This window comes from Geotrypetes seraphini, chromosome 10, assembly GCF_902459505.1.
Source record: "Geotrypetes seraphini chromosome 10, aGeoSer1.1, whole genome shotgun sequence".
In the NCBI taxonomy this organism is placed as follows: Eukaryota; Metazoa; Chordata; class Amphibia; order Gymnophiona; family Dermophiidae; genus Geotrypetes; species Geotrypetes seraphini.
Genome location: NC_047093.1, coordinates 22,745,984 through 22,759,409, shown reverse-complemented (window position 1 = coordinate 22,759,409; position 13,426 = coordinate 22,745,984). Strand labels below are relative to the sequence as shown.

The following is a 13,426-nucleotide window of genomic DNA, read 5'->3' as shown; positions in this document are numbered from 1 at the left end:
ACTTTATCATTTCTATAGCACTGCTAGACGTATGTAGCACTGTACATTAGCTTATTGTAAAGGACTGAAAGCATATTTATTTAAGCAGCTTTCAAGGTCATAATTTTGTGCAGTTACTTTCAGCAGCTGCTTGTAAATTATGAGGTCAGTCTTCAAAGTGATTTAAATAGCAAGAAGCAGTTCCTGACTTTATATCATTTGTCCAGGGCTAAACAGGCATATTCAGCGGCACTTAACTGAACAGTGCTGCCAAAAATACCTGGCTAGCACCAATGCCAAAACTGGCTACTTTGTGGACATTCCGAGGCAGATTGGGTATTAGCCTCAAAGTGGCAGACTGGGTCAGGAACTGGTTGAGTGGAAGGTGACAGAGAGTAGTGGTCAATGGAGATCTCTCTGCCTCAAGGTTCCGTTCATGGGCCTGTTCATTTTAACATTTTTGTACATGATATTGCTTGAATGACTGTCAGGTAAGATTTGCCCCTGGTGGTATGAATAACACGAGGAAGGACCTAGCGAAGCTCGGTACAGTTTAGGAGATGAAGAACTTTTGTGCATGAAAGAGAAGTGGGATTTGGGTGTGATAATTTGTGATGATCTTAAGGTGACCCAACAGGTTGAAAAGGTGATGGTGAAAGCTAGAGGATGCTAAGGTGCATAAGGAGAGTAATGGCCCCACATTGGGATGAATGAAATTCAAATGCATTGGTCTAATTCTCAGTGTATTCTTGCATTTTCTTTCTCAGAAACAGCTGTGTGACTCTGAAAGGCATAGGAAACAGTTATCTGAGGAGCTTCGAAAAGTGAAACAAGTAAGCTTTATTTTTCCCTGTTCCTCTGCACAATGGTGATTATGTTTACAAAGATTACTTTCTGTGATTAAAATAAGCTTGAATTCCTTTAGTACTCATTATTTTCCATAACTTCAGCTGGTTTCTTCTGGTTTTTCAATCTCAGAATCTTTGATTCCTTGCCTATATTTTTTTGTTGTGCTCAAGAATTCACTATTAAATCCTCACTTAACCCACATTTTTCATTTTTTTAATATGTGGAAAATATATTCTCCCGAGACAAGCAGGGGATATGCTGGCACACTTGTTGGTGCCTGTGTGGGTCGGTGCTCTCTCCTAGTTACAATAAGCCTTGGGCTTACTGGGCACTTGCAGGGACTCTTGCCTTCCAAGACTCCTCCCATTGCCTGTCAATTTTAGCCTTAGCCCCTTCTGTAAGGTCACAGCTCTGCCCTCTCTCACACGCAGTGGTGTAGTAAGGAGGGGGTGGAGAGGATGGACCACTGAGCACTGTCTTGGTGGGGGCACTGGCACCTCTCTTCCTCTCTACTCCTTCCCCTCCTTCCCCCACGCCTTCCCTCCCCACTGGATACCTTTAGCTGTATGCCAGCACGAGCAGCAACTCCAATATGCAGCTCGCACCGGCCTCGGCTGTCCATCTGACATCACTTCCTGTTCACAGGACCAGCAAGTGATGTCAGAGAGAGAGAGCCAAGACCAGTGTGAACAGCAAGTTGGAGATGCTGCTTGCAACAGGGAAGGTTGGGTTTTTTTTTTTCCTTAATAATTTATATTCCACATATCCTACAATTCTATGCGGATTACAAATTATTCAGGTACTCAAAAGTATTATTCCCTAACTGTCCCGGTGGGCTCCCACTCTATCTAATGTACCTGTGGCAATGGGGATTAAGTAACTTGCCCAGGGTCACAGTGAGCAGTGCGGGATTCAAACCCACAACTTCAGGGTGCCGAGGCTGTAGCTCTAACCACATGCGCATGCGTATAGCAGGGAGGAGGGGGAGGGACGGGCAGAGAAGAGAGCAAGTGACACCATCGCCATGGGCACCTCCCGCCCTCGCTACACCACTGTTCACACATTCTTTTTTCTAATCACTATATATATAAAAAATAACTTTAAAGAAACATTTTTTCAAATATTTTTCCTCATATATGTAGGGAAAAAACTGAGAGGCAGAGGGAAGAATAACATCTTCACAGATTAATGTAGCTAGTTTTACAAAAGGTTAGAGGAAAAATCCATAGTCTGCTGTTGAGACAGACATGGGAGAAGCCACTGCTTGTCCTGGATCGGTAGCTTGGAATGTTGCTACTATTTGGATTTTTGCCACCTACATGTGACTTGGATTGGCCTCCGTGAAGACAGGTTACTGGGCTAGATAGATTATTGGTCTGATCCAGTAAGGCTATTCTTATGCTCTTATTGTTAAAAAAAAATTAAATATTTTCTGTAGACATGGCGCATTTCATATACGTGGAACCTTGGTTTGCGAGTAACGCGGTTTGCGAGTGTTTTGCAAGATGGAGCAAAACACTCGGCAAACTTTTGTCTCGCAAACCGAGCAGCGTCCCGATAAACGAGCACTTGCAGCTGCAGGCAGCGCCGCTTCAGGGGGATGCCTCTTCCATCCGCCAGCCAGCCTTCCACGCCGGGTGCCTTCTGAACCATGCTGAAGAGCCTCTGAGCCCACGCAGCCGAGCGCCGTCCCACCTACACGTTGCGTAAGATCACGTACAACGTCAATCATCAACGTTGTGCTTGATCATACGCAACGTGCAGGTGGGATGGCGCTCGGCTGCGTGGGCTCAGAGGCTCTTCAGCATGGTTCAGAAGGCACCCGACGTGGAGGGCTGTCTGGCGGATGGAAGAGGCATCCCCACTGAAGCGGCGCTGTGTGGATTCAGGGATTATCCAGCGGCTGGAGGACAGAAGAGGCATCTCCCCAAAGCTCAGGGGTTCTCCATCAGCTGGCGGACGGAGGAGGCGTTTCTTTGAGACGGCGCTGCAGCACCTGGCACCCGACAGATACACACCCCTGGGCCACCCCTCACCACTTCCTCCCAGTTCCTTGGCACCTTTCGGGTTGTGGAACGAATTTTCAGCATTGCCATTACGGCCTATGGGGAAGTTGCTTTGATATACGACTACGTTGGATTATGAGCATGCTTCTTGGACAAATTATGCTCGTAAACCAAGGTACCACTGTACTTTCCACTGGAATAGGAATGCTGCTCTCTGTGACTTTACAGCCAAGTATCTGTCAGAAGAGGAAGAAGAAATTTAGATTCAAGAGGAAAGACGAGACTGAGAGGCAGGAAATGAAAGCAGACAGAAGCGTTTAGGCCATGACAATACAAACGTAGGGGTTCTTTTACTAAGGCGAGCTAGCCGTTTTAGCGCGTGCTAAATGCTAATGTGTCCATTATATTCTATGGATGCGTTAGCGTTTAGCGCGTGCTAAAATGGCTAACTTTCCTTAGTAAAAGAGGGGGATGGTTTGTAAAAGAACAAAACAGACTACATGTCCTCCAAGCACTGCCGTGTGGAATTGGCTTCTTAAAGGCCTGCTGTCTGCATGTGCTGGTTTGACCTATGCTTCACCATTGAGAAAATGTTCGAACACAGGCATTTAGGGTATATGTCACAAGCTCTGGGAAAAGATGACTAAAGTCAACAGAAATTTTTTTTAAATGAGGCTTTAATTCTGTCTAAAGTAAACCTTAAGTTTGTATACCGCATCCTCTCCACAATCGTAGAGCTCGTCACGGTTTATAGGAACTGGTATAAAGAAGGAACTCCGATGAACGGTTACAGGAACTTAGTATAAAGAATGTTTAGAGCAGGGGTCTCAAAGTCCCTCCTTGAGGGCCGCAATCCAGTCGGGTTTTCAGGATTTCCCCAATGAATATGCATGAGATCTATGTGCACGCACTGCTTTCAATGCATATTCATTGGGGAAATCCTGAAAACCCGACTGGATTGCGGCCCTCAAGGAGGAACTTTGAGATCCCTGGTTTAGAGGGACTTAGTATACCATAGAGGGAGGAAGTATTACATTTTTGAGAATAGCCAAGTTTTCAGATGTTTTCAGAATAGTTGGAGGGAGCCCAGATTCCGAAGTGGGGTAGTAAGGTTATTCCAGAGCTCTGTGATTCTGAAGGAGAGGGATGTCCCTAGTTTTCCTGCACGGGATACGCCTTTTAACGAGGGGAAGGATAGTTTGAATTTTTGGGTGGATCTGGTGGTATCAGGATTTGAGGAATTCCAAGATAGTGGAATAAGGGGAGGAAGGATGCCGTGTAGGATCTTAAAAAGTTAGGCAGGCGCATTTAAAGTGGACCCTGGAGATTACTGGAAGCCAGTGAAGTTTGAACAGGAGCGGGGAGACATGGTCAAATTTACTTTTTGTGAAGATTAGCTTAGCCGTGGTAAACAATTTGTAATGCAACAGTCCAAATCCTATCCTTTTATGTGAACAAAGAAAAAGGTTACAGAAATTCAAACATGTAACTTTTACAGACAGCTTATGGACCCATGACATGAAAATTGGCCATTCTTAACTTTTTGGATCCGCTACTTTAATTAACTTTCCCAGAGACTGTCACATGTAGTGTGGTCTGTCTGGATTGGCCACTGTTGGAAACAGGATACAGGGCTAGATGGACCCCATATTATGTTCTTATGGTGTGTATTAGAGAATGACACGGGGAAAAATTCTGTCCCCATCCCCGAACCACCATCCTCTGCACTGCCCTGTCCCCGCTGGTCCTTTCACCGTCCCCGCTGTCTCTTTCACCGCCCCGTCACCGTCTTCAGCGTCTTCTCCTCTCCATCCCCCCATCCCCAGCACCCTTCACGCGGTCCAGCAGCTCCCTCCTGCCGGCCAGCCATACATTTCCCTCCCTCCTTTTCCCTTACCTTTTCTTCTTGAAACTGGCGACTTCTATAAGGCTACGAGCTGTATTACAGCCGGAGCCTTGAAGTCGCGTCGGGTTGCCTACTAGAAAAGTCTCCTCCGATGCAACCGGAACCAGGAAGTTGCGTTTTCCAGCAGGCAACGTGACGCAACTTCAAGGCTCTGGCTGTAATACAGCTTGTAGCCTTATAGAAATCGCCAGTTTCAAGAAGAAAAGGTAAGGGAAAAGGAGGGAGCGAGATGCATGGACAGCCAGCGGGAGAGAGTGGGCTGCCAGATCGAACCGTCGTTCACCGCGCATTCACTACTTGTTCACCGCCCCGTGCTACCATTCACCGCTCCACGGGGCGGTGAATGGCCTTGTCCCCGAACTCACGGTGATCTTTTTTTTTGGTCACTGTTTTGGCGGGTTACCTGCGGCTAGCCGCGGGTAACAACCACCGAGTCATTCTCTAGTGTGTATTTCTTTTCTGTTATTAAGTGCAGTACCTTATTGTACCACTTGAGGTCCTCGTGTATTTCTTGGTCATCATAAATCTAATTAATTCTGAAGGTCAGCTCTCTACTAAAGACTTCAATGCTAGTAGATTACCAAAGGCTGAAGATTAGAATTTTCTCAGAAGTATTTAAGGGTTGACTGCTGAGAACCAGCAGAGGGATTTTATCCAGGAGCTTGTGTTGCAGACATTTTCAAAATTGCTTGCAGTACTTAATATTTTTTTGTGTGTGTGTGGTGGGGGTGGGGTTCATTTATGTTTATATTGTATTGCTCATGAATCTAATATCATAATACATCTTTCTTCCTTTCCCTTTTCCTAAAAATGCAAGAAGACTTAATTCTCATAATAGATCAACTTTATAAAATAATTTATAGAATGTTTAGCTATGTTTCTGCCATTTGCATTCCAGTTGGTGACTTGGTTACTGCCAAGTTGGGTTGGGGCTGAGAAGGAGGAGCTGCATTCTCTTGTTGGCTCTAGTTGTGACTCGTGTGACGTGGATAAATTAAAGTGATTGAAAGTTAAAATGTTATTAGTACTCTTTGCATTGCTTGGATGTGTATTATTACTAATTTGTAAAGCCTGAAAGGCATACACAATGCTGTACATGTACATTTAACTTGTAATATATAGTCCCTGCTCAGAAGAGCTTACAATCTAATTTGGACAGACAGACATATAGGGATTGGGGAGTTTTTTGCAGAGAGAATGGCAGGATGGACATGGGTATCTTACGGTAAGTGGGGTGAAGAGTTGAAAGCTTTTAGCTTGGATTTTAATACTGCTAGATATGGAGCTTGACCTAACGACTCGGGCAGTCTGTTCCAGGCATATATATTTGGTGTCATCTGTTAAGGAGCATTTGGCCCACAAGGAGGGCGACGAAAATGATAGGAGGCTTGCGCCAGAAGACGTATGAGGAGAGACTGGAAGCCCTGAATATGTATACCCTAGAGGAAAGGAGAGACAGGGGAGATATGATTCAGACGTTCAAATACTTAAAGGGTATTAACGTAGAACAAAATCTTTTCCAGAGAAAGGAAAATGCTAAAACCAGAGGACATAATTTGAGGTTGAGGGGTGGTAGATTCAGGGGCAATGTTAGGAAATTCTACTTTACGGAGAGGGTGGTGGATGCCTGGAATGCGCTCCCGAGAGAGGTGGTGGAGAGTAAAACTGTGACTGAGTTCAAAGAAGCGTGGGATGAACACAGAAGATTTAGAATCAGAAAATAATATTAAAGATTGAACTAGGCCAGTTACTGGGCAGACTTGTACGGTCTGTGTCTGTGCATGGCCGTTTGGAGGAGGATGGGCAGGGGAGGACTTCAGTGGCTGGGAGGGTGTAGATGGGCTGGAGTAAGTCTTAACAGAGATTTCGGCAGTTGGAACCCAAGCACAGTACCGGGTAAAGCTTTGGATTCTCGCCCAGAAATAGCTAAGAAGAAAAAAAAAATAAAATAATAATTTAAATTGAATCAGGTTGGGCAGACTGGATGGACCATTCGGGTCTTTATCTGCCGTCATCTACTATGTTACTATGTAAATTCTTCCCAGTTGTTCCTGCCTACACTGCTAGCTCAGAAGCACCCATAGAGCTGTGGAAGAGATGCTGAGATTACCATATTTTCACACATATAGGGCTCCTTTTACTAAGGTGCGCTAGCGTTTTTGGCGCACTTAGGAAATTACCGTGCGCTACACCACACGCTACGCGGCTAGAACTAACACCAGCTCAATGCTGGCGTTAAGGTCTAGCGCGCGCTATTCCACGCGTTAAAGCCCTAACGCAGCTTAGTGAAAGGAGCCCATAATGTGATTTTGCAAACTGGCAGACCCTCCTTCCCCCCACACGCAATAAGCATGATCATGCTATACCAAATTTTTTTTAACAACCAGATCACCTAGTATTGAGTAGTTCTCTCTTTCGCTTCCTCTCCTTCCCACAGTCCTGTGCAAATCCGGTATCTTTCCCTCCCCCTTCTCCTCCTTACAGTCTTCTGGCCGAATCTGATATCTAATATTTCTCCCTTTCCCTTCCTCCGCTACCCACTCTCCTTCCTCACAGACCTTCTTAACTTTGCATCTAATTCACACAGGTATTCTTGAGGAGCATCGGGGGGGCCTTTCCCCTGCCATAACAAGTGTGATGCACCAGAGGAAAGGCCCTCCGATGCTGCTCAAAGCTGCCTGAGTGAATCAGAACCAAAGTAAGGAGGACTGCGGGGAAGGATGGTGGATAGGCAAAGGAAAGGTATCGGATTCAGCTGGAGGACTGCAGGATGGAGGGGAGGTAGGAGAAGAAGGGAATGGATGAGATGCCAGATTTTTCAGGATAATTACGGGGAGGGGGAAAGGAGAGGATGCAAAAGAGAACGTAGGACTTTGACCAATGCTGCCATAAACTGCATTTTCACAGAAATAACATGGGCACATTATGAATGTTTTTTTTTTTTTTTTGGGGGGGGGCTGTTTGTTTTCACATGACTTTGCAATTTGTGCGTGTTATATGTGGTGTACGGATATGGCACTAAGCTTGCCTTACTCCTCCCAGAATCTGGGTCAGGACGATAGTAGATTGGTAGAGCAGTTTTGGAGGTTTTACATTACATTACATTACATTACGGATTTCTATTCCACCTATACCTTGCAGTTCAAGGCGGATTACAAAAGATTTGACTGGACATTTTCCAGTGAAGATACAATATTTTTTTTTTTTTTTTTTTTTAATGGGGGGTAGTTGGATAGAATTCTAGGGGATCTTACGGGTTGGATAGTAAACTGACAGTGCCGAACTGTGTGATATTAGCAAATGGAATACAGTTAGAGTAGGCAAGATTACAATCTATTTTAGGGGTCTGTTTACTTGAAAGGTGTTTAGGTGGGATATTTGGGGGAGAAATTATCTGGCAGTAGGTGAATTCTATGGAGGTAGGTGAAGAGGGTTTAAGATATTTGGATGAATTTTTTGAAAAGCAGGGTTTTGATTTTTTTACGGAATGTTTTGAAGTCGTCCGATGTTGTCAGCAGGTTAGAGATGGAATGGTTGAGTTTTGCTGCTTGTGTTTCCAGAAGGTTGTCAAACATTTTCTTGCGTTGTGTGCCTTTGAGTGGGGGGAAGGCAAAAGGGTTCGGGGTTCTTATGTGCTACTGCAGTATGGTGCTACAGGCCAATTAGATTTCACTTTCCAGCGTTAGTCTGGCATCTGTCATAAGCAAAACCTTCACCATAAAACTGAAGGAAAATTTTGCAGAATTGAATTCTCTGTGGGAAATCATGTCAACCCTGCTTTTGTTGATAAGTGTAAAACGGATCTGCAGGAGGCTGACTGTGGGGCCCTAAAATAATTGATGCATTACTTACAGTGCTCTTGCAACTAAGAAAACGGGGTTTGTCTGGATTTATCATGATGATTATTATTATTACTGGGAAAGGAGACTGGGAAAGTTTGCTGCTAATTGCTTCTCAGTTTTGTTGTCGTGCAGCTGCCAGAAAGTAGAGTTTTCAAAACAGCAAACATTATTGCTTGCTGTAATAATTTTTTTGCAAATGGATGCTATCAAAATCAAAAATTTGGGCTTTGGCTGAATAAGTTAATATGTAGAAATAAAACAAAAGCATAAAAAAATATACCTTTGTTATTGGACTAACTTAATGTCAGTCAATCAGATTTTAATCCGGTTGATAACCCTGGGACCTACCCCCAAGGTTACTCAGTTTATCTATAAGATCTCTATGAGGAACCGTATCTAAGGATTTTCTGTAGTCCAAGTACACTATCTAGCGCAGTGGTTCCCAACCCTGTCTTGAAGGACCACCAGGCCAGTCGGGTTTTCAGGACAGCCCTAATGAATATGCATGGAGCAGATTTGCATGCCTGGCACCTCCATTATATGCTGATCTCTCTCATGCATATTCATTAGGGCTATCCTGAAAACCCGACTGGCCTGGTGGTCCTCCAGTGATCTAGTGCATGTCCTCTTGCCTAGTCCTCTAGATACCCAGTCAAAGAAATCATTCAGATTTGTTTGGGATGGTCTGCCATTGGTGAAACCAGGTTGCTTTGAATCTTGCAAGCCACTGCACTGTACTGTAAAAATCTCACAATCTTTTTCTTCAGCAGCGATTCTGTTACTTTCCCCACCACTTAGCAGCCTGTAGCTTCCCACCTTTTGTGAAAAGGGGCTATAGCCACCTTTTTCCAATCATAAGAACATAAGAATAGCCTTACTGGGTCAGACCAATGGTCCATTAAGCCCAGTAGCCCGTTCTCACGGTGGCCAATCCAGGTCCCTAGTATCTGGCCAAAACCCAAAGAGTAGCAACATTCCATACAGAATCTCAAAGAATAGCAATATTCCGGAATCCCAGAGAGTAGCAAGATTCTAGAATCCCAAAGAGTAGCAACATTCCATACAGAATCTCAAAGAATAGCAAGATTCTGGAATCCCAGAGAGTAGCAAGATTCTAGAATCCCAAAGATTAGCAACATTCCATACAGAATCTCAAAGAATAGCAAGATTCCGGAATCCCAGAGAGTAACAAGATTCTAGAATCCCAACGAGTAGCAACATTCCATGCTCTGATCCAGGGCAAGCAGTGGCTTCCCCCATGTCTTTCTCAATAACAGACATCTCCTTGGAAAACCATGATGGTTTTCTTTTTCTTTGCTTTCTTAACCGCAAAAATCTATTCTTATTATAGCTCCTTTCAGTTTGGTCCATTGTCTTTCCACATTCCTTATTTATTTATTTCAATTTCTATCCCGTTCTCCCAGAAGCTCAGAATGAGTTACAAGTAGACATTCACAATCATTTTGAAAACAGACTAGTCATGACAACAAATAGGTTACAGTAGACAATAACAGAGCTTATTCTAGAGACCAGACTGGTCATAGCGAAGAGTACTAGAAGTATATTGAGGAGGCAGTTTTTAATGGCCCAGTTGGCGGAAGAGGAAGGTCTTTACTGCTCTGCGAAAGGTCATTAGTGAGTCTAGCAACCTGATCTATGTGGATAGTCGGTTCCATAGCTGAGGTAGGAAATGGCTGTAGGATCTTTTGTACGCCGCACTCATTCAAAGGGATCTCCCTGCGGGAATGCTGAGTCTTTGTTCTTACTCCCCCCCCCCCCCCCCCGCCCATTCCTATTTCAGAAATTGCCCCATTTTTCTCAAGTCGGCATGTTTTAAGCCAAATATGAAGAGGCAAAACTTTGGCGAATATCTTATATTGGATTGGTTCGTCATGAATCTGAAATAACCGATTTATAATTCTGTTGTTGCTTCATTAAAGAATGAACTGATATCACTGGATAGTTATTCTTCCACTGCTTTAGGATATATCACCTATAGTAATTTGCTAATAATGTCAGCTATAAAAAGACATGAGTCTTTTTATTCCACACTATATAGTGTTTAACCCCCCCTAAAAAAAGCAAAAAAAACAACAAAAACCCACAGGACCAAGCAGATAGGAACTAGTGTGTCGCTTGGCAAAAGGGGGCAATACATATTATGGCTTTTGGATCTCAGATGGTCAATTATGTTTTAACAAGCAGACCATCTGCATTATATAGTGACGGGTCAAAAGCGCGCGATGAAGTCCTGCGCTCAGTTGTCCGCGCTCGGTTGTCGGCGCACCTTTGTCCTCGCGCGTTTTAGACTATGAACCGCATTATATATCCAAATTCTTAGCCAGCCAAGGAGCTGAAAAAGCAGTTTCACACTTTTTCAGTATCTTATAGTGGCACTTTCTATCCCGGAACCATCATTCCAGAACTTCGGAGGCCAGAAGTTACCAGGCGGTTTCTGGATATTCAGTGGGTACATAAACGCGTTATAAGAAAAGGAAAATTCAGCAATTTATAATTGGCACTATAGAACAGATTTGTGCTTCAAACTTACTGGATCTATGTGAAAGGCATTTTCAAAGCCATTTATACCGAGTCACTTACAAAACACTATTACTGACTTTTAAAACAAGAAACAGTGGCCAACCGGAATTTATCACTAGACTTTTGATACCATATACTTCATCACGTCTTCTCCGATCCTCTGATCAAAATCTATTAGCAATCCCATCCCTCGACTGTATAAATACTAGAAGAAATGCAATCTTTTCTGTAGTCGCCCCAAACCCTTTGGAACTCGGCAACGAACGCATTAAGAGAGATAACGAACCTGGAGCAATTCAACTCATCTCTGAAGGCATTTCTCTTTAAAGGAGCTTTCCAAGTCGGAGTGTCCTTTTAAGGATTTTTAAACTTTTTTTTAGTGCATCTGCATTGGACCTACTTGTCATAACCCCGCCCTTTTGTTCTTTTTCCTTGTATCTTTCCTTTTCTTTAAACATTATTGTAGTTCTTCTCTCTTTTCCATTTGTACCCATTTGTCCAGTGGTGTGCCTTGTTTTTTTGTCCGTTTATGTTAATGGGTTTTTATGATGTATTATTTGTATTACCCTAATTTTTTATTGTACAACCACATTGAAATAAATAAGGTGGTATATTAAATCAACTAGTTTTTTTACTCCGTTACATTAACGGGTGATAGAATAGATGTGTAGACTTAGGCATTTATTTATTTATTTTTCTTTCTTTCTTTCTTTCTTTCTGTATGTCTGTCTTTCTTTCTCTCTCTCTGCCCCTTCTTTCTTTATGTCTGCCTTTATTTCTGTCTCTCTCGCTGGCCCCCTGTCTGTCTGTCTTTCCTGCCTGCTATCTGTCTGTATTTCTTTCTTTCTGTCTCTCCCCTCTTTCCAGCAGGAACCCTTCCCTGTTCCCCCTGTCTAGCAGTAGCCCTTCTCCCTTCCTTTGACCTCCCCACTGTCCAGCAATAGCCCTTCTCCCTTCCTTTGACCTCCCCACTGTCCAGCAGTAGCCCTTCTCCCTTCCTTTGACCTCCCCACTGTCTAGCAGTAGCCCTTCTCCCTTCCTTTGACCTCCCCCCAGTCCAGCAGCACCCCTTCCTTGCTCTCACTGTCCAGCAGTAGCCCTTCTCCCTTCCTTTTACCTCCCCCTGTCCAGCAATAGCCCTTCTCCCTTCCTTTTACCTCCCCCCTGTCCAGAGGCACCCCTCCCCTGCTCCCCCTGTCCAGCAGTAGCCCTTCTCCCTTCCTTTTAACTCCCCCCTGTGCAACAGCAGCATTTCTCTTTCCCCCTCCCCCCTTCCCTGGTCTTCCTTCTCCCTCATTCCCCCCACGGTTTCACACAGCCGTCTGCAGCATCCCCCCCAGCCCACGGTCTCACACAGCCATCGGTAGCGTTTCTCATTTCCTCCCCCCCCCTCCTGGGTCTCACACAGCCGTTGGCAGCACAGCATTCACAATTCGCTGCTCCAGCTTCCTTCGGTCCTTCATTGCTGCCGGGTCCCACATACTTTCTGTTTTCGCGAAGTCAGGACCCGGCAAGCAGGAAGGCCCGAAGTAAGCAGGAGCAGCGAGTTGAAGCCTCCCTCCCTGCCCTATCTTCCGCCAATGCCGCCCTAGCTTGGAAGCGACTTCGGCCATACTCCGGGGGCTCTAACACTGTGCTTGCCAGCTTCGCTTCTCCTCCCTTACCTGTCTCCCGTTTCGGAGGAACAGAGTCGGGAAGCCAGCAAGCACAGCATAGTCAGAAGTCAGCCAGCATTGGAGATCAGGAAATCAGCTGAGGCAGGCACTGTGCAAGTGCGGGAACGGCTCCACGGATCATGGACCCACCAACTTATGCACGCTAAGGGAATTATTATAGCGGATAATAAACTTGGAAACTTGGAAAACTTGGCAAAGTAAATAGTTCAAGTTCTTGTACAACCCCACTTTATTCCGGGACTAGTGAGTTATTTTCCTGTACCTGCCAGAACTTGTAGGAAGCCTCAGATCTCAGAGACTTAAGCTCCACCCGTCTTAACTCAGCACTGTCCCCTCAGGAACCATTTTCATTCCTACAAGCCAGACTGTAGGAACTTGTCTTTTCTGCTCATGTTTATTTTCTCTAAATTTAGTGTTTTCATTTGCGGTTTTTGCCCTCGTGCTGCAGAGGTTTCCCCAAAATCCAACCAGACTATTTGACCCACACCAGTCAAATATACTCTCCAACCCTGCAATGATCAGATTTCTCACCAATATGTCATCATCCCTCAGTGGAATTGTGCATCATCTGTTCAACCAAGCTTAATAACATTTCCCCACTCTGGAAAAGAGAATGAAGGAAACCAA

At 44.6% G+C, this 13,426-nt stretch overlaps 1 protein-coding gene across 1 annotated transcript in view; it reads left to right on the top strand.

Annotated features, from left to right (window-relative positions):
- Positions 1–13,426, top strand: part of STXBP4 (syntaxin binding protein 4) — a 177,529-nt gene that overhangs the window by 71,106 nt on the left and 92,997 nt on the right. Inside the window, 1 exon segment of the mRNA XM_033961059.1 lies at positions 747–812. Within this exon segment, the coding sequence (XP_033816950.1) occupies positions 747–812 (66 nt within the window).